At 45.4% G+C, this 22,017-nt stretch overlaps 1 protein-coding gene and 1 long non-coding RNA gene across 3 annotated transcripts in view; one reads left to right on the top strand and one right to left on the bottom strand.

The window, feature by feature from the left end:
* Positions 1 to 12,604: 12,604 nt before the first annotated feature.
* Positions 12,605 to 22,017, bottom strand: part of tspan2b (tetraspanin 2b) — a 31,775-nt gene continuing 22,362 nt past the window's right edge. Inside the window, exons 3-8 of the mRNA XM_014147593.2 lie at positions 21,039 to 21,136; positions 15,515 to 15,589; positions 15,279 to 15,365; positions 13,432 to 13,488; positions 13,186 to 13,269; positions 12,605 to 12,803 (exon numbers count right to left, since the gene is read on the bottom strand). Coding sequence (XP_014003068.1) covers positions 12,738 to 12,803; positions 13,186 to 13,269; positions 13,432 to 13,488; positions 15,279 to 15,365; positions 15,515 to 15,589; positions 21,039 to 21,136 — 467 coding nt within the window. The 3' untranslated portion in view covers positions 12,605 to 12,737. The remainder of the gene's footprint in view (positions 12,804 to 13,185; positions 13,270 to 13,431; positions 13,489 to 15,278; positions 15,366 to 15,514; positions 15,590 to 21,038; positions 21,137 to 22,017) is intronic.
* LOC123727386 (uncharacterized) lies at positions 15,564 to 15,875 on the top strand. 2 transcript variants are annotated; one of them, XR_006759381.1, is made up of 2 exons: positions 15,564 to 15,606; positions 15,793 to 15,875. It is a non-coding gene; the product is annotated as an uncharacterized lncRNA (long non-coding RNA). The 2 variants fall into 2 exon arrangements; XR_006759382.1 differs by lacking the exon at positions 15,564 to 15,606 and adding an exon at positions 15,633 to 15,654.

Below are 22,017 nucleotides of genomic sequence, written 5' to 3'. Positions count from 1 at the left end.
TACACACAGGTTAATTTTATTCCACTAAATTAGCCAATTTAACCTATAAACCGACAAGCATGACGGTCAAATGTATTTACATGGACTGAATTTAAAAAAAGCATTATTTTACAATGTTTGATTTTTTTCTCCCAGTCATTTTTGGCCTGCAACAGTTTTATTCATCAGCCATGTACGCATGTGGCTGGGCCTCTATAGAGCCCCACAGTAGAGTTGTCATAATACCCATAAAACCTTGTGGTTAAACTGGGAAATGGTTGTAATTGCTTTCCGACGGTTCATTTTTCCCCCATAGAGAATATTACAAACACTTAAAAAAACATTACATTGCTGCCCTCTAGTGGATATAAATGAACAGTGAATGAATGGCCATCACGGTTAGAGAGGAGAGATGGAGGGTTGCACTCTCAAGATTCCAAAATTCACAGGTTGGAAGATTCCCTGGAATCAGATTGGAACACGCAGGAAATCCTGAATCCTCCAACCAGGAATTCTGGAAAAGCTGGGAATTTTGGGAAAGTTGTTACTGGAATTTTGCAACCCTATAAAGAGATATGAGACATTAGAACTGTTCTACATAACTGTACCAGTGTGTTCTGAAACACTCAACACTGCAAAACACACCGAAACACTGGACAGACTTCAAACAAGACTTAACTGTAAAAATCCTCACACACATCATCCCCAATCCACTGGCTCCCAGTTCAACAGAGGATCACCCAAATGGATCACCCAAAATCCCCCAAATGGTCCTACTGACCTCCTTCACACTCCTACAATCCAGCACCTTTACTGCTGTTACCTTCCCCAGTTCCTCTGTTGTGGGTTTTGTTTGTATGTGTGTGTTTCAGGAAAATGGCTTCCTGAAATTCCCCCAAGCAGCTGATTGGTCGGCCACATCGATGATTGGAGAGCTGACCCCGCCCCCCTCGTCAGGATACAGCTGAATCACATTAGACTCCTCCTCCAGCTGTATCCCATTAGACTCCTCCTCCAGCTGTATGACTCCTCCTCCAGCTGTATCCCATTAGACTCCTCCTCCAGCTGTATCCCATTAGACTCCTCCTCCAGCTGTATCCCATTAGACTCCTCCTCCAGCTGTATCCCATTAGACTCCTCCTCCAGCTGTATCCCCTTAGACTCCTCCTCCAGCTGTATGACTCCTCCTCCAGCTGTATGACTCCTCCTCCAGCTGTATGACTCCTTCTCCAGCTGTATGACTCCTCCTCCAGCTGTATGACTCCTCCTCCAGCTGTATCCCATTAGACTCCTCCTCCAGCTGTATCCCATTAGACTCCTCCTCCAGCTGTATCCCATTAGACTCCTCCTCCAGCTGTATCCCATTAGACTCCTCCTCCAGCTGTATGACTCCTCCTCCAGCTGTATCCCATTAGACTCCTCCTCCAGCTGTATCCCATTAGACTCCTCCTCCAGCTGTATGACTCCTCCTCCAGCTGTATCCCATTAGACTCCTCCTCCAGCTGTATCCCATTAGACTCCTCCTCCAGCTGTATCCCATTAGACTCCTCCTCCAGCTGTATCCCATTAGACTCCTCCTCCAGCTGTATGACTCCTCCTCCAGCTGTATGACTCCTCCTCCAGCTGTATGACTCCTCCTCCAGCTGTATCCCATTAGACTCCTCCTCCAGCTGTATCCCATTAGACTCCTCCTCCAGCTGTAGAAGCCAGTGTTCTGTTGCTCAGTAGAGAGATGATTAGTATGTCCTGTGTTGGTGGTTGTTAAGAGAGATTTGGTATGTCGGTTGTTGCTGAGAGACAGGTTTTGTTAAGTATTTTTGTAACTGCTGATCTGAGGTATGTGTGCCAATAGGATGCAGTGTCTTTGATTCTTGAAATGGATTACTTATGTTTGTATTATTCTGTTTCATTTGTTCCCAGGGGGGAAGGAGAAGGCACCTAGGGAGTGTTTAGGCAAGAGGCCTGCGGGCATACATAACCCGTAGTATTTACTGTCGATACACACTAGGTAAGACCAGGGTGGACCATCCCCTGTATTTTGGTTAGCGCACCAGGTGGTACTAGTTAGGTCAGTAGTGGGTAGGTCACCAGGCGGTGCTCGTTAGGTCAGTAGTGGGTAGGTCACCAGGCGGTGCTCGTTAGGTCAGTAGTGGGTAGGTCACCAGGTGGTGCTCGTTAGGTCAGTAGTGGGTAGGTCACCAGGTGGTGCTAGTTAGGTCAGTAGTGGGTAGGTCACCAGGTGGTGCTAGTTAGGTCAGTAGTGGGTAGGTCACCAGGCGGTGCTAGTTAGGTCAGTAGTGGGTAGGTCACCAGGCGGTGCTAGTTAGGTCAGTAGTGGGTAGGTCACCAGGCGGTGCTAGTTAGGTCAGTAGTGGGTAGGTCACCAGGTGGTGCTAGTTAGGTCAGTAGTGGGTAGGTCACCAGGCGGTGCTAGTTAGGTCAGTAGTGGGTAGGTCACCAGGCGGTGCTAGTTAGGTCAGTAGTGGGTAGGTCACCAGGCGGTGCTAGTTAGGTCAGTAGTGGGTAGGTCACCAGGTGGTGCTAGTTAGGTCAGTAGTGGGTAGGTCACCAGGCGGTGCTAGTTAGGTCAGTAGTGGGTAGGTCACCAGGCGGTGCTAGTTAGGTCAGTAGTGGGTAGGTCACCAGGCGGTGCTAGTTAGGTCAGTAGTGGGTAGGTCACCAGGCGGTGCTAGTTAGGTCAGTAGTGGGTAGGTCACCAGGTGGTGCTAGTTAGGTCAGTAGTGGGTAGGTCACCAGGCGGTGCTAGTTAGGTCAGTAGTGGGTAGGTCACCAGGCGGTGCTAGTTAGGTCAGTAGTGGGTAGGTCACCAGGCGGTGCTAGTTAGGTCAGTAGTGGGTAGGTCACCAGGCGGTGCTAGTTAGGTCAGTAGTGGGTAGGTCACCAGGCGGTGCTAGTTAGGTCAGTAGTGGGTAGGTCACCAGGTGGTGCTAGTTAGGTCAGTAGTGGGTAGGTCACCAGGTGGTGCTAGTCAGGTCAGTAGTGGGTAGGTCACCAGGTGGTGCTAGTTAGGTCAGTAGTGGGTAGGTCACCAGGAGGTGCTAGTTAGGTCAGTAGTGGGTAGGTCACCAGGCGGTGCTAGTTAGGTCAGTAGTGGGTAGGTCACCAGGCGGTGCTAGTTAGGTCAGTAGTGGGTAGGCAGGTAAGAAAGGGGGCTTTGATATTTACTTTCTTTGCTTTGGTTCCGTTCAGCCTCTTTTCCCCAAAAATTACAGTGCGACGGAATAAATTCCCAGTAAACGGTACAAATTCTCTTCCTTTTGTCACGCTTACTCGCACTTACAATCCCATACCTCTATACCTCCACCTACAGTCCCATACCTCTATACCTCCACCTACAGTCCCATACCTCTATACCTCCACCTACAGTCCCATACCTCTATACCTCCACCTACAGTCCCATACCTCTATACCTCCACCTACAGTCCCATACCTCCACCTACAGTCCCATACCTCTATACCTCCACCTACAGTCCTATACCTCCAACTACAGTCCTATACCTCCACCTACAGTCCTATACCTCCACCTACAGTCCCATACCTCTATACCTCCACCTACAGTCCTATACCTCCACCTACAGTCCTATACCTCCACCTACATTCCTATACCTCCACCTACAGTCCCATACCTCCACATACAGTCCCATACCTCTATACCTCCACCTACAGTCCTATACCTCCACCTACAATCCCATACCTCAACCTACAATCCCATACCTCTATACCTCCACCTACAGTCCCATACCTCTATACCTCCAACTACAGTCCCATACCTCCACCTACAGTCTCATACCTCTATACCTCCACCTACAGTCCCATAACTCTATACCTCCACCTACAGTCCCATACCTCTATACCTCCACCTACAGTCCCATACCTCTATACCTCCACCTACAGTCCTATAACTCCACCTACAGTCCTATACCTCCACCTAGAGTCGCATACCTCTATACCTCCACCTACAGTCGCATACCTCTATACCTCCACCTACAGTCCTATACCTCCACCTACAGTCCCATACCTCTATACCTCCACCTACAGTCCCATACCTATATACCTCCACCTACAGTCCCATACCTCTATACCTCCACCTACAGTCCCATACCTCTATACCTCCACCTACAGTCCTATACCTCCACCTACAGTCCTATACCTCCACCTACAGTCCCATACCTCCACCTACAGTCACATACCTCCACCTACAGTACCATACCTCCACCTACAGTACCATACCTCTATACCTCCACCTACAGTCCTATACCTCCACCTACAGTCCCATACCTCCACCTACAGTCCCATACCTCTATACCTCCACCTACAGTCCCATACCTCTATACCTCCACCTACAGTCCTATACCTCCACCTACAGTCCTATACCTCCACCTACAGTCGCATACCTCTATACCTCCACCTACAGTCCTATACCTCCACCTACAGTCCTATACCTCCACCTACAGTCCCATACCTCTATACCTCCACCTACAGTCCCATACCTCTATACCTCCACCTACAGTCCCATACCTCTATACCTCCACCTACAGTCCCATACCTCTATACCTCCACCTACAGTCCCATACCTCTATACCTCCACCTACAGTCCTATACCTCCACCTACAGTCCCATACCTCCACCTACAGTACCATACCTCTATACCTCCACCTACAGTCCTATACCTCCACCTACAGTCCCATACCTCCACCTACAGTCCCATACCTCCACCTACAGTCCCATACCTCCACCTACAGTCCCATACCTCTATACCTCCACCTGCAGTCCCATACCTCTATACCTCCACCTACAGTCCCATACCTCCACCTACAGTCCCATACCTCTATACCTCCACCTACAGTCCCATACCTCTATACCTCCACCTACAGTTCCATACCTCTATACCTCCACCTACAGTCCCATACCTCTATACCTCCACCTACAGTCCTATACCTCCACCTACAGTCCGATACCTCCACCTACAGTCGCATACCTCTATACCTCCACCTACAGTCCTATACCTCCACCTACAGTCCTATACCTCCAACTACAGTCCCATACCTCTATACCTCCACCTACAGTCCCATACCTCTATACCTCCACCTACAGTCCCATACCTCTATACCTCCACCTACAGTCCCATACCTCTATACCTCCACCTACAGTCCTATACCTCCACCTACAGTCCTATACCTCCACCTACAGTACCATACCTCCACCTACAGTACCATACCTCCACCTACAGTCCTATACCTCCACCTACAGTCCTATACCTCCACCTACAGTCCCATACCTCCACCTACAGTCCCATACCTCTATACCTCCCCCTACAGTCCTATACCTCTATACCTCCACCTACAGTCCTATACCTCCACCTACAGTCCCATACCTCTATACCTCCACCTACAGTCCTATACCTCCACCTACAGTCCCATACCTCTATACCTCCACCTACAGTCCTATACCTCTATACCTCCACCTACAGTCCCATACCTCCACCTACAGTCCCATACCTCCACCTACAGTCCCATACCTCCACCTACAGTCCCATACCTCTATACCTCCACCTACAGTCCTATACCTCCACCTACAGTCCCATACCTCAATACCTACACCTACAGTCGCGTACCTCAATACCTCCACCTACAGTCCCGTACCTCTATACCTCCACCTACAGTCCTATACCTCCACCTACAGTCCTATACCTCCACCTACAGTCCTATACCTCCACCTACAGTCCCATACCTCCACCTACAGTACCATACCTCTATACCTCCACCTACAGTCCTATACCTCCACCTACAGTCCTATACCTCCACCTACAATCCCATACCTCCACCTACAGTCCCATACCTCCACCTACAGTCCCATACCTCCACCTACAGTCCCATACCTCTATACCTCCACCTACAGTCCCATACCTCTATACCTCCACCTACAGTCTCATACCTCCACCTACAGTCCCATACCTCTATACCTCCACCTACAGTCTCATACCTCCACCTACAGTCCCATACCTCTATACCTCCACCTACAGTCCCATACCTCTATACCTCCACCTACAGTCCCATACCTCTATACCTCCACCTACAGTCCCATACCTCAATACCTCCACCTACAGTCGCATACCTCTATACCTCCACCTACAGTCCCATACCTCTATACCTCCACCTACAGTCCTATACCTCCACCTACAGTCCTATACCTCCACCTACAGTCCCATACCTCTATACCTCCACCTACAGTCCCATACCTCTATACCTCCACCTACAGTCCCATACCTCTATACCTCCACCTACAGTCCCATACCTCCACCTACAGTCCCATACCTCCACCTACAGTCCTATACCTCCACCTACAGTCCCATACCTCTATACCTCCACCTACAGTCCCATACCTCTATACCTCCACCTACAGTCCCATACCTCTATACCTCCACCTACAGTCCCATACCTCTATACCTCCACCTACAGTCCCATACCTCTATACCTCTACCTACAGTCCCATACCTCTACCTACAGTCCCATACCTCTATACCTCCACCTACAGTCCCATACCTCTATACCTCCACCTACAGTCCCATACCTCTATACCTCCACCTACAGTCCCGTACCTCTTTCTCTCCACGGGGAGTTGAGTTGTAGCAGGGTGTTGCGGTCCATCTTCCTAGAGGTGTTCGTAACAACATGCCATTTCATAGTTTTGATGTCTTCTCTATTATTCTACAGTGTAGAAAATTTTAAAAAATAAAGAAAAACCCTTGAATGTTGAATGAGTAGGTGTGCCCAATCTTTTGCCTGGTGCTGTACATAGCAGAGTCTCAATCTACGTGGTCTTTATGTAGACTGCCCGGAGATGCCAGAGCGGCCAGACTGCCCGGAGATGCCAGAGCGGCCAGACTGCCCGGAGATGCCAGAGCGGCCAGACTGCCCGGAGATGCCAGAGCGGCCAGACTGCCCCGAGCTGCCAGAGCGGCCAGACTGCCCCGAGCTGCCAGAGCGGCCAGACTGCCCCGAGCTGCCAGACTGCCCCGAGCTGCCAGAGCGGCCAGACTGCCCCGAGCTGCCAGAGCGGCCAGACTGCCCCGAGCTGCCAGACTGCCCCGAGCTGCCAGAGCGGCCAGACTGCCCCGAGCTGCCAGACTGCCCCGAGCTGCCAGACTGCCCCGAGCTGCCAGAGCGGCCAGACTGCCCCGAGCTGCCAGAGCTGCCAGACTGCCCAGACTGCCCCGAGCTGCCAGACTGCCCAGACTGCCCCGAGCTGCCAGACTGCCCCGAGCTGCCAGACTGCCCCGAGCTGCCAGACTGCGGCCAGACTGCCCCGAGCTGCCAGCAGACTGCCCCGAGCTGCCAGACTGCCCAGACTGCCCGAGCTGCCAGAGCGGCCAGACTGCCCCGAGCTGCCAGAGCTGCCAGACTGCCCCGAGCTGCCAGACTGCCCAGACTGCCCCGAGCTGCCAGACTGCCCCGAGCTGCCAGACTGCCCAGACTGCCCCGAGCTGCCAGACTGCCCAGACTGCCCCGAGCTGCCAGACTGCCCAGACTGCCCCGAGCTGCCAGACTGCCCAGACTGTCCCGAGCTGCCAGACTGCCCAGACTGCCCCGAGCTGCCAGACTGCCCAGACTGTCCCGAGCTGCCAGACTGCCCAGACTGCCCCGAGCTGCCAGACTGCCCAGACTGCCCCGAGCTGCCAGACTGCCCAGACTGCCCCGAGCTGCCAGACTGCCCCGAGCTGCCAGACTGCCCCGAGCTGCCAGACTGTCCCGAGCTGCCAGACTGCCTAGACTGTCCCGAGCTGGGTGTGTTTGTCTGTGTGTTTGTGGGAGATTGTTCTGTGTTTAGCCGTGTGCCTTGCCAGACTGTTTTGTTGATCGTTCGTTGTTTTGTTTTGTACGTTCATTTTGGAAGTTAATAAACATCAAGATGAGCTTACACATACCTGCTGCGTTTTGGTCCTCCATTACCGACGAAAACCGTGACAGCGGTATGACAGCCTCGTCGTCCCATGGTGTTTAAACTTGCGTACTATTGTTTGTACAGATGAACGTGGTACCTTCAGGCATTTGGAAATTGCTCCCAAGGATGAACCAGATTATTTAAAAAATTCTGAGGTCTGATTTCTTTTGATTTTCCCATGATGCCAAGCAAAGAGGCACTGAGTTTGAAGGTAGGCCTTGAAATACATCCACAGGTACACCTCCAATTGACTCAAATGATGTCAATTAGCCTATCAGAAGCTTCTAAAGCGATGACATAATTTTCTGGAATTTTACAAGCTGTTTAAAGGCACAGTCAACTTAGTGTATGTAAACTTCTGACCCACTGGAATTGTGATAAAGTGAATTATAAGTGAAATAATCTGTCTGTAAACAATTGTTGGAAAAATGACTTGTGTCACGCACAAAGTAGATGTCCTAACCGACTTGCCAAAACTATAGTTTGTTAACAAGAACTGTTTTGGTTACTACATGATTCCATATGTGTTATTTCATAGTTTTGATGTCTTCACTATTATTGTACAATGTAGAAAACAGTAAAAAAATAAAATAAAATCCCATTATTGTGTAGGTGTTCTAAAACTTTAGACTGGTAGTGTAGTTGGAACTCTATGCCACATCAAGTAACTGATGCAAGTAAAAAATAGATTTAAATTAGATTAAAAACAGATAAAAATACACCTTATGGAACAGCGGGGACTGTGAAGAGACACACACACACACGTATTTTGTATTGTAGATCTGTGGTAGTGGTGGAGTAGGGGCAGTGTGTTGTGAAATCTGTGAATGTATTGTACTGTTTTTAAAATTGTATAGCTGCCTTAAATTTGGCATGACCCCAGGAAGAGTAGCTGCTAAACACAAAATACAAATACAGGTTTTCATTTTAAGTCCTGCAACAACAGCATGATCAAATTAAGACACAGCATCTGTAATGCGGAATATGATGTGGAATAGGGTCTTCCCTGTGGCTCAGTTGGTAGAGCATGGTGTTTGCAACGCCAGCATGGTGTGTGCAACGCCAGGGTTGTGGGTTCGATTTTACCGGGGGCCAGTACAAATTGTAAAAAAAAAAAATGAATGAAATGTATGCATTCACTACTGTAAGTCGCTCTGGATAAGAGCGTCTGCTAAAATGTAAATGTAAATGCCTGACTATCATGATTGAGATTGTGTCACATTCCGGTCAAACACTTTCAGAAAGGAACGCAGAGAGACGAAGAGAACGGAAGTAAGGGGACAAGTGGGTAAAACGGTTTAAAAAAATGTTTATTATTAGTTGAACAGAACGTCCATCTTCCGGAATGCCATCTGAACTCAAATTACATCAGCCATTAAAATAAAAAATAAATTAAACACACAAATCGCAAACAGCGAGTACAAAACAACTTTATTGTCCTTCACAGGGAGGAGTCTAGTGACCTTGGTATTAGGCTTGGGTGGTATACCTTATATACCGGGGTATTTGAAAATAACCGTTGGATTGTTTTTCAATAACGTTGAAAAAAATGTTTAGACTTTTTTTAAATTTTTTTTATGATTTTGAATATTTGTAGCTATTTTAAGTAAATACCTGCAGTCAGCTTGTGTAATACGTTAGAAGATAAAGAAGATCACATTTTACCAAACGTTTTCATTATGAAGTTAGTAGTCCCCGGCCACGGTAGTCCCCGGTCACGTGGTGTTTGTTTAGAAGCACACAATGACTAGAGACCGGGAGCCTTGTAAATCACTCGCTGTTATTCAGCACACACCAGGTGATCTAGTTACAGTATGGAATTCACAACTAAACGTCGGCCAGCTAGATATCTAATAACTATTAAAAAGTTAACTGTCTACAATGTGCTAAAATGCTCTGCAGTTTTGCATTGGTTTGCTAATTTATTATCTCGTTAGCAATCTAGCTAAGTGCTTAGCTTCTTCCAAAATCAAGCTTCACTTGGTAGAAGCAAAGATGGGATGTCTGTCCTGCAATAGTTTAGGTCAGAGACTATAAAATGTTCGCAATGCGCACGTTAGCATTTTAATTAGTATTCTCTATGGGATTTTACATGTACCTGTTAGCATTGCTAACCTTCAGATTACAGGAGGTGGGGTTTTGAAAATAGCAGCCCTTGTGTTCAGTGCCGGTATTCCCGAATATTCCGGTATGACACAAGGTCGGTAAAAAAAAAAGGTACGACAATCTGGATACCGCACAAGCCTGCAGACGGTATTATTTTCAATACCGTTTATATAATAATTATTTTTGTGGTGGGTTGAGTGCTACGCAACTGCTTATAAATATTTATACCATGGCATTGTTGAATACTCGTCTCTGATTGGCTTGAAGTGCATTATTTCCCTATAAACGCACGATAGAATTCAAACGCTGTAGTTCATTCTTACATGTTCTAATAGTTGAGCTGCTTTTAAAAAGCAGAAGTCGAATTGAAAACATTACCAGCATTGTTGAATTGGATTTTCATAACGGCGAACTAGGACTGTTGGTTTGGTTAGTTAAAACTAGCAAGTCTGTGTGTTTGGTGACCAAGGCAACTTCTGTAACTATCTAGTAAACTTGCAAGCTACTTCAGTGGATGTTAAACACATTTCTAGCGGCAAAATGTGTTAATAAGTTATAGCCATTAAAGGGATATTCATCTCGGGGCTCGATGCGTTCTCTGGAAAATAATGCAACTCTGTGTGGAAGAGCAGTTTCACTCCGCTAGTGCGTCGTAGAACATACCTTCCAAGTCGTTCATTATTTTCCATAAATTCCATAGCCCCTCGTTGATTATCCCTTACACGGTAAGTATAACTAAAAGAAACAGATTAAGTGTAAACTAAAAGAAATCTAAAATGTGTTAAATAAATGATCTCCAGCTCAGGGCTCCCAGCTTTGCGTTTGGTTTGCTAACTTGCTAGCTAAGTAAGCTATACGTTAAGATCAAGCTTCTTGGTTAGAGCAGAGAGCATTCTAGCCTGGGTGCCAGTCTCTTTAGCTAATCCACTCACTGTACTCCTGGCCGTCGCCAAAGAGACTGGCCTTTCTGCCATCTTCAAATATCAACATTTTATCATTAATGAGCTTCGAGGCAAACAGCGAAGTTGATCCTGATTCGATAACCCCTCCAATATATCCTCCAATCACAACAATTATTCAAAATATTGTAACTATCACCTGTTTTTTTTCTCTCCTCCTCCCCACAGAACACATCGGTATCCAGTTGCTAAGCAACCATTTTTGTTTGTTTGTCCAGACGAAACCGGTCTTGTCAAAAGTTTCTAGCTCACTTAAAAAATAAACTAAATAAATACTGCGATTCAAACCGAAAATAACGCTTTGAATTGAATTTAAACTTTTTTTAAAAAAAAATATGAAGAACTTACCTAGCTAACAGCTCAATGTTTTGATTATGACTTTGTTATTAATTATAATTCAATTTCGTCATGGAAAATATGAATAATGTTATTTCCAACAACCAATGAGCAACTCCGCCATAAATCCAGCTGCAGCGTTGAGATAGCCGATTGGCCAGTCTCTTTGGCGACGACATGGAGTGGAACGTTAGATAAAGACACCCAGACTAGAGATATTCAATCCCCTCCTGGATCAAGATCCCTTTTGGCCAATTTGTTTTGTGCGTCACAAATAAAAACATATATATTTTTTAAAATAGCGTCCCTTGTGTGCACTTCTGGTAACACTGTATACCAAGGTATGGTACAGAACCGGTACGTCCATCCGCCCAAACCATATAACTATTCCCCAGGTCGTTGCTGTAAATGAGAACGTGTTCTCAGTCAATTTACCATTAAAAAAAAAACAACAATAAACATCTCTAATTAAATCTTAGCCCTTTTAGAATGCACTACTTTTGACCACAGCCGTATGGGCCCTGTTAAAAAGGTTGTGTAATATCAAGGAAATAGGGTGCCACTTGGGACTAAAAATGTACACTACCACCACTTCTACCAGGAGCGTCTGCCTCACAGAGCTGGCTGTCACAACGGCCACACTCCAGGCTAACTACACCGCAGACGCTTGCCAGATTTCACAACACTCGGATTGGTGTTTAACATATCAGCTAAAGCCACGTCACATGATACAGACAGCTAATGTCCGCCTGTGTAGTCAATGACGTGGCACACAACCATTGGTTGATGCAATGCAACGTTCGTAATGTAGTTGGACTGGAAGGCGACTAGAAAAACTGGAAAACAACCAATCACCTACAGATGTCTTTTAAAACCTTACAGTGGAATGTCTTGGAATCTAGTTGCCGGGCAGTTTAGATATTACTGCAAACTTTGCTTCTGGCCACTGATTAGTTGTTGTAATATGTTTGTTTTGTGTTAAAAAAAAAAAATAGGCACGTGAAGAGAGAGTGCTGGCTGTGGAAAAAGCTTTGTCACAATGACTACAGGACGTACATAGAAGTGGGGATGTCAATGGGGTGGGAGGGGAGTACTGGAGGACCGGGGTTGGGCTGTTGGGGGGACTGGAGGACCGGGGTTGGGCTGTTGGGGGGACTGGAGGACCGGGGTTGGGCTGTTGGGGGGACTGGAGGACCGGGGTTGGGCTGTTGGGGGGACTGGAGGACCGGGGTTGGGCTGTTGGGGGGACTGGAGGACCGGGGTTGGGCTGTTGGAGGGGGGGGACTGGAGGACCGGGGTTGGGCTGTTGGGGGGACTGGAGGACCGGGGTTGGGCTGTTGGGGGGACTGGAGGACCGGGGTTGGGCTGTTGGGGGGGACTGGAAGCTCTGCCTGGTTAGATGATCTCCCTGCTGTTGCGGATGGCACAGCACAACACCATACTGAAGACCATCCCTATAACCTAGAGAGAGAGAGAGAGAGAGAGAGAGAGAGAGAGATGTCAATAAAGTGTTGTCTTTCATACCAGGTCATGTGTCTTCTCAGTCAGGTTGACACTGGTCTACTACCGTCGCTTTAATGTATTGTTGTTCTGATTAATATTGTTGTTGTAGTTGCTGTTAATGCTAATCCCATATCCACTACTACTATTATTATTGATGCCTTATTGCTGTTGGTCTCACCATTGTTGTTATACATGTAAGTAATTCAAGTCAATAAAGTCTATTAAATTGAGAGAGAGAGAGAGAGAGAGAGAGAGAGAGAGAGACAGAGACAGAGAGAGAGAGAGACAGAGAGAGAGAGACAGAGAGAGAGAGACAGAGACTCCCCAGTCCTGTTCTCACCATGACTCCAGCGATGCCGATCCCCACGTAACCGATGATGTAGAGTTTACTGTTGAAGAACTCCTTGATGCCCGCCTCACAGTCCTACACACACACACCATGCACACACACACACACACACACACACCATGCACACACACACACACGCGTTAGAAACAAAATAAAGATTTATATTAAAGTTCTAATCTTTTGCCCAAGTTAGCGATGATGGCTATCTAGGTAGTTATCTACTGTCATTAGTCCCACCTTGGTGTCAGCTGGGGCCTCAGGGCAGACGCTCTGGGACGTCCCACAACAGTTCAGCTACAGAGAGGGAGGGAGTGTGGATGTTACCGTGATTACAGATAGTCCTGAATGAATCGTGAATAACGACGAGTTACAGACACACAAATATCAAACCCCCAAGACATGCTAACCTCTCACCATTACAATAACAGAAGAGGTTAGCATTTTATATCATAAACCCTGAGACATGCTAACCTCTCACCATTACAATAACAGGGGAGGTTAGCATTTTATATCATACCCCCAAGACATGCTAACCTCTCACCATTATAATAACAGGGGAGGTTAGCATTTTATATCATAAACCCCAAGACATGCTAATCTCTCACCATTATAATAACAGGGGAGGTTAGCATTTTATATCATACCCCCAAGACATGCTAACCTCTCACCATTATAATAACAGGGGAGGTTAGCATTTTATATCATACCCCCAAGACATGCTAACCTCTCACCATTACAATAACAGGGGAGGTTAGCATTTTATATCATACCCCCAAGACATGCTAACCTCTCACCATTACAATAACAGGGGAGGTTAGCATTTTATATCATACCCCCAAGACATGCTAACCTCTCACCATTATAATAACAGGGGAGGTTAGCATTTTATATCATACCCCCAAGACATGCTAACCTCTCACCATTACAATAACAGGGGAGCTTAGCATACCTCCAAGACATGCTAACCTCTCACCATTACAATAACTGGGGAGCTTAGCATACCTCCAAGACATGCTAACCTCTCACCATTACAATAACAGGGGAGGTTAGCATTTTATATCATACCCCTAAGATATGCTAAACCCACCTGTTATTGTAATGGTGAGAGGTTAGCATGTCGTGGGGGTATTTTGTATTTATCTTTATTTAACTAGGCAAGTCAGTTAAGAACAAATTCTTATTTTACAATGGCGGCCTACCAGGGAACAGTGGGTTAACTGCCTTGTTCAGGGGGCAGAACACCAGATTTGTACCTTGTCAGCTCGGGGATTCGATCTTGCAACCTTTCAGTTACTAGTCCAACGCTCTAACCACTAGGCTACCTGCTGGTTACTAGTCCAACACTCTAACCACTAGGCTACCTGCCGCCCCTCCACTCTAACCACTAGGCTACCCTGCCGCTCCAAATGATATTTGTGCGTCTATAACTTTCTCACTCGTCATTATTCACAATTCATTCAGGGTAATCTGTAACCATGGCAGCATCCACATTAATGTAGAAGTGTTTAGAAACATATTCTATTCTTATTTACAATAAAAGTAAATTCAAAATGACACAATACATTATTTACCATGAATTTCTATTGGACACAATATAATCTGAAAACACAACCAAAACAAACAGCAAATGCATCCAACAAGTTTATAGAGTCACATGTTTGATGTAGTCATTGTGTAATAGGAATATGGGACCAAATACTACACTTTTGACTACTTTTATACACATGCAAGTGAATTTGGCCCAATACTTTTGGTCCACTAAAATGGGGGGGGGGGGACTAAGTACAGAAATGCTGTAATTTCGAAATGATTCATCAGATATGGATGGAGTGAAATCTGCCAGTCTGCACTTTAACCTCGTAGTCATCGTTTATTTTTAAAATCCAAAGTGCTGGACAACAGAGCCAAAAATAACAAAATGTCACACTGTCCCAATGATTATGGAGGGCGCTGTAAATCGGTAGTTCTACTAGAGTGTTGTATCATTGAAATCAACAAGAAATCTTATGCGATGCATCTTTCATCGTATTGTTTTCATGCATAGTGTTTTTCACCAGGTAAAACGGTAGCGGTAATGTACTTACAACTTCATGGTAGGAGTTTTGTATCATTGTGTTGTTGTTGTTGCCGTTGTAGGATTTGATGTAATAGTTCTGGACATCTTCGATTATCTGTGAGAATAAGAATCAAAACAAAACCATTAAAATAAAATAATCATTATATTCTGACAGGTGACGTCTGATTGGTCATCTGAAGTAAGACAATTACCACCAGTTGTGGTAAGGTAACGTGGTGGAGTGGTGTGGTGCATTATGGGTACCTTGTCTTTGTTCAAGAAGCCAAACACACCAGCAGCAACCTCTGCGCCGAAGATTATCAGCAGGCAGGCAAAGAACTGAAACACAAAGACAGGTTAGAGTGGACCGTTTCCATGGTTTCTGATCTGGAACACAAAGACGGGTTAGAGTGGACCGTTTCCATGGTTTCTGATCTGGAACACAAAGACGGGTTAGAGTGGACTGTTTCCATGGTTTCTGATCTGGAACACAAAGACGGGTTAGAGTGGACCGTTTCCATGGTTTCTGATCTGGAACACAGGTTAGAGTGGACCGTTTCCATGGTTTCTGATCTGGAACACAAAGACGGGTTAGAGTGGACCGTTTCCATGGTTTCTGATCTGGCTTTATCTTGAGCTCTTGGGAGCAGATGATTAGGTAACACTGTATTTTAAAAAAGCTACACATACTAGCCACTAATTTGTAGTTTATCAGTGTGTATATATATAAGTAGCTTATAAAGGCCTTTAATAAGTCTCATGAACCATATACCGTAATTTCCGGACTATTAAGCGCACTTGAATATAAGCCGCACCCACTGAATTTAAAAAAGTATTATTTTGAACATAAATAAGCCGCACATGTCTATAAGCCGCAGGTGCCTACCGGTACATTGAAACAAATGAACTTTACACAGGCTTTAACGAAACACGGCTTGTAACAAAAAATAAAAAATTAGCAGTAAGCTTTAGTTGTCTTTTTGCACTGAGTCAATTCCTCACGCTGCTGTTTCCAACGTCTTATCATCGACTCAATAAGACCAAGCTCCCGTGCAGCAGCTCTATTTCCTTTTCCAACAGCCAGATCAATCGCCTTCAACTTGAAAGCTGCGTCATATGCATTTCTCCGTGTCTTTGCCATGATGAGGGTGACAAAATGACTACCGTAATCAGAATGATGGGAAGTTTGAGAGCGCTTGATTTAATCTAAACAGTAAACAAAAAAAGTTGTTTGACCTTAACCCGTTCGGCAATTTCATTGGTCTAATGAAAGCTTCATGCCGCCCAAAAAACTGAGCACGTCACAGAATGTGTTTTTTTGGAGGAGAAAAAATTGAAAGCGGGAAAAATCCATATATTAGCCGCGTCATTGTTTAAGCCGCGAGGTTCAAAGCCTGGGAAAAAAGTTGCGGCTTATAGTCCGGAATTTACGGTACATATTTTTTATTGTTCTCTGTTTTTTAGCTTATAAAGGCCTTTAGTGAGTCTCATGAACCATATACTAGGCCTTAATTAAGTGATTTCTTATTGAAACATTGTAAGTTATCCGAGTTTGACATGAATGTTGGCTGTATGGAGAGGTATGCCCCTTACTGTCCAATAAGGTCACATTTGGACAGTTTGGTGGAAATATGGTCACACTTCAGAATAGGGAGCACATAGAGGTACCAATCCCTTCATTAGTCCCATATTGAGGTACCTGTCCCTTAATTAGTCCCATATTGAGGTACCTGTCCCTTAATTAGTCCCATATTGAGGTACCTGTCCCTTAATTAGTCCCATATTGAGGTACCTGTCCCTTAATTAGTCCCATATTGAGGTACCTATCCCTTAATTAGTCCCATATTGAGGTACCTATCCCCTTAATTAGTCCCATATTGAGGTACCTATCCCCTTAATTAGTCCCATATTGAGGTACCTATCCCCTTAATTAGTCCCATATTGAGGTACCTATCCCTTAATTAGTCCCATATTGAGGTACCTATCCCTTAAATAGGTCCCATATTGCGGTAACTATCCCTTAATTAGTTCCACATTGAGGTACCTATCCCTTAATTAGTTCCACATTGAGGTACCTATCCCTTAATTAGTCCCATATTGAGGTACCTATCCCCTTAATTAGTCCCATATTGAGGTACCTATCCCTTAATTAGTCCCATATTGAGGTACCTATCCCTTAAATAGGTCCCATATTGCGGTAACTATCCCTTAATTAGTTCCACATTGAGGTACCTATCCCGTATTAGTCCCATATTGTCACGTCCTGACCAGCAGAGGGAGTAATTGTATTAGTGTTTGGTCAGGACGTGGCAGAAGGGTATTTGTTTTGTGTGGTTCGGGGTGGTGGTTTGTTTAGTAGGGTATTTGATTTGTGTATTCCGGGGGGTTTTGGGTTATGTTCTTTCTAGTTCTTTGTATTTCTATGTCTAGGTAATTGGGTGTTGGACTCTCAATTGGAGGCAGGTGTTTTTAGTTGCCTCTGATTGAGAGTCCTATATATGGGTGTGTGTTTTGTAGTTTGTGGGAGATTGTTCCATGTATAGCTTATGGCCTTACAGGACTGTTTATTCATCGTTGTGTTTATTTTAGTTTTTCCTTCTTTCCTTATTAATAAAAGAAGATGAGTGCACATATTCCTGCTGCGTTTTGGTCCACTTTATCCAACGACAACCGTTACACATATTGAGGTACCTGTCCCTTAATTAGGTCCCATATTGAGGTACCTGTCCCTTAATTAGGTCCCATATTGAGGTACCTGTCCCTTAATTAGGTCCCATATTGAGGTACCTGTCCCTTAATTAGGTCCCATATTGAGGTACCTATCCCTTAATTAGTCCCATATTGAGGTACCTGTCCCTTAATTAGTCCCATATTGAGGTACCTGTCCCTTAATTAGGTCCCATATTGAGGTACCAGTCCCTTAATTAGGTCCCATATTGAGGTACCTGTCCCTTAATTAGTCCCATATTGAGGTACCTGTCCCTTAATTAGTCCCATATTGAGGTACCTGTCCCTTAATTAGTCCCATATTGAGGTACCTGTCCCTCAATTAGTCCCATATTGAGGTACCTGTCCCTCAATTAGTCCCATATTGAGGTACCTGTCCCTCAATTAGTCCCATATTGAGGTACCTGTCCCTCAATTAGTCCCATATTGAGGTACCTATCCCTTAATTAGTCCCATATTGAGGTACCAATCCCTTAATTAGGTCCCATATTGAGGTACCTATCCCTGAGAGTTCTTCTTGTGTAACTTGCTCTTTATTAACATGCCTTTATTATAGCGAATAACCAGGTTATTAGGGATTGGCCTGTTATACATGACTCATAATGTTGGAATAAGAAATCACTTAGTTAAGGCTTAATATATGGCTAATGAGACCAGTGGTATAAAGTACTTAAGTAAAAAAAAATACTATACAGTACAACTTAAGTCGTTTTTTGGGGTATCTGAACTTTACTATTTATATTTGACAACTTTTACTTCACTAGATTCCTAAAGAAAATAATGTACTTTTTTACTCCATACATTTTCCCTGACACCCAAAAGTACTCGTTACATTTTGAATGTTTAGCAGGACAGGAAAATGGTTCAATTTACAGACTTATCAAGAGAACATCCCTGGTCATCCCTACTGCCTCTGATCTGGAGGACTCACTAAACAGAGAACATCCCTGGTCATCCCTACTGCCTCTGATCTGGAGGACTCACTAAACAGAGAACATCCCTGGTCATCTCTACTGCCTCTGATCTGGAGGACTCACTAAACAGAGAAAATCCCTGGTCATCCCTACTGCCTCTGATCTGGAGGACTCACTAAACAGAGAACATCCCTGGTCATCCCTACTGCCTCTGATCTGGAGGACTCACTAAACAGAGAACATCCCTGGTCATCCCTACTGCCTCTGATCTGGAGGACTCACTAAACAGAGAACATCCCTGGTCATCCCTACTGCCTCTGATCTGGAGGACTCACTAAACAGAGAACATCCCTGGATATCCCTACTGCCTCTGATCTGGAGGACTCACTAAACAGAGAACATCCCTGGTCATCCCTACTGCCTCTGATCTGGAGGACTCACTAAACAGAGAACATCCCTGGTCATCCCTACTGCCTCTGATCTGGAGGACTCACTAAACAGAGAACATCCCTGGTCATCCCTACTGCCTCTGATCTGGAGGACTCACTAAACAGAGAACATCCCTGGTCATCCCTACTGCCTCTGATCTGGAGGACTCACTAAACAGAGAACATCCCTGGTCGTCCCTACTGCCTCTGATCTGGAGGACTCACTAAACAGAGAACATCCCTGGTCATCCCTACTGCCTCTGATCTGGAGGACTCACTAAACAGAGAACATCCCTGGTCATCCCTACTGCCTCTGATCTGGAGGACTCACTAAACAGAGAAAATCCCTGGTCATCCCTACTGCCTCTGATCTGGAGGACTCACTAAACAGAGAACATCCCTGGTCATCCCTACTGCCTCTGATCTGGAGGACTCACTAAACAGAGAACATCCCTGGTCATCCCTACTGCCTCTGATCTGGAGGACTCACTAAACAGAGAACATCCCTGGTCATCCCTACTGCCTCTGATCTGGAGGACTCACTAAACAGAGAACATCCCTGGTCCTCCCTACTGCCTCTGATCTGGAGGACTCACTAAACAGAGAACATCCCTGGTCATCCCTACTGCCTCTGATCTGGAGGACTCACTAAACAGAGAACATCCCTGGTCCTCCCTACTGCCTCTGATCTGGAGGACTCACTAAACAGAGAACATCCCTGGTCCTCCCTACTGCCTCTGATCTGGAGGACTCACTAAACAGAGAACATCCCTGGTCATCCCTACTGCCTCTGATCTGGAGGACTCACTAAACAGAGAACATCCCTGGTCGTCCCTACTGCCTCTGATCTGGAGGACTCACTAAACAGAGAACATCCCTGGTCATCCCTACTGCCTCTGATCTGGAGGACTCACTAAACAGAGAACATCCCTGGTCGTCCCTACTGCCTCTGATCTGGAGGACTCACTAAACAGAGAACATCCCTGGTCGTCCCTACTGCCTCTGATCTGGAGGACTCCCTAAACAGAGAACATCCCTGGTCGTCCCTACTGCCTCTGATCTGGAGGACTCACTAAACAGAGAACATCCCTGATCATCCCTACTGCCTCTGATCTGGAGGACTCACTAAACAGAGAACATCCCTGGTCGTCCCTACTGCCTCTGATCTGGAGGACTCACTAAACACAAATGCTTTGTTTGTAAATGATGTCAGAGTGTTGGAGTGTTCCCCTGGCTATCCATCAATAATAATAATAATAATAATAATAATAATAATAATAATAATAATAATAATAATAATAATAACAACAACAACAACAACAACATTGTGCCGTCTGGTTTGCTTAATATAAAGGAAGTTTAAACGGTTTATACTTTTACTTTTGATACTTAAGTATATTTAAAACCAAATACTTTTAGACTTTTACTCAAGTAGTATTTTACTGGGTGACTTTCACTTTTACTTGAGTAATTTTCTTTTAAGGTATCTTTACTTTTACTACAGTATGACAATTGAGTACTTTTTCCACCACTGAATGAGACCTAGGAAAAGGCCAATAAGCTACTTATAAGCACACTGATGAAGTACAAATTAGTGGCTAATATGTGTACCTTTAAAAATACAGTGTTACTGAAGATTCTGAGTTCGGTCAAGATCTGACTAATTAGCTAGCTAGCTCGGTTGTGTTTTCTGTCCCTCTGGGAAGTGTGTCAACTCACCGAACCCAGCAGACACTGGGACTCTCGTATGGCTCCGCAGCAGCCAAAAAATCCCACCAACATCACTAGACTGCCCGCTATGATCAGGATATACACACCTAGAGGGAGGAGAGGAGAGAGACAGAGAGAGACAGAAAGAGAGAGACAGAGAGAGAGACAGAGAGACAGAGAGAGAGACAGAGAGACAGAGAGAGAGACAGAGAGAGAGACACAGAGACAGAGAGACAGAGACAGAGAGAGAGAGGACAGAGAGAGAGAGGACAGAGAAACAGAGAGAGAGACAGAGAAACAGAGAGAGAGAGACAGAGAAACAGAGAGAGAGACAGAGAAACAGAGAGAGAGACAGAGAAACAGAGAGAGAGAGAGAAACAGAGAGAGAGACAGAGAGAGAGACAGAGAAACAGAGAGAGAGACAGAGAAACAGAGAGAGAGAGACAGAGAAACAGAGAGAGAGAGAGACAGAGAAACAGAGAGAGAGAGAGACAGAGAAACAGAGAGAGAGAGAGACAGAGAAACAGAGAGAGAGAGAGAGACAGAGAAACAGAGAGAGAGACAGAGAAACAGAGAGAGAGACAGAGAAACAGAGAGAGAGACAGAGAAACAGAGAGAGACAGAGAGAGAGACAGAGAAACAGAGAGAGAGAGAGAGACAGAGAGACAGGAAAACAATCAGATGGAAGACTATTCAGTATATTATAAATTCAGCCAGACTGTTGCAGTTTCCAGGAGCACCAGCAAAGGGCAGCATTAGACCGTAACACTACTATTAACCAGACCATGTGTGAGAGAACTTTACAAGCTGGACATCATCTGTCGAACTGGACTAAACACAACAGACATAATGCAGTGACCAGCAGGAGAGTCTGGACCATAACTGTGGACTAAAACAGACATAATGCAGTGACCAGCAGGAGAGTCAGGACCATAAAGCTTTGGTCCCATGTTTCATGAGCTGAAATCACAAATCCCAGTGCAGTAGT

Source organism: Salmo salar, chromosome ssa15 (genome assembly GCF_905237065.1).
Source record: "Salmo salar chromosome ssa15, Ssal_v3.1, whole genome shotgun sequence".
In the NCBI taxonomy this organism is placed as follows: domain Eukaryota; kingdom Metazoa; phylum Chordata; class Actinopteri; order Salmoniformes; family Salmonidae; genus Salmo; species Salmo salar.
Note: the sequence above shows the minus strand (reverse complement) of the source record. Positions and strands in the feature narration are given on the sequence as shown.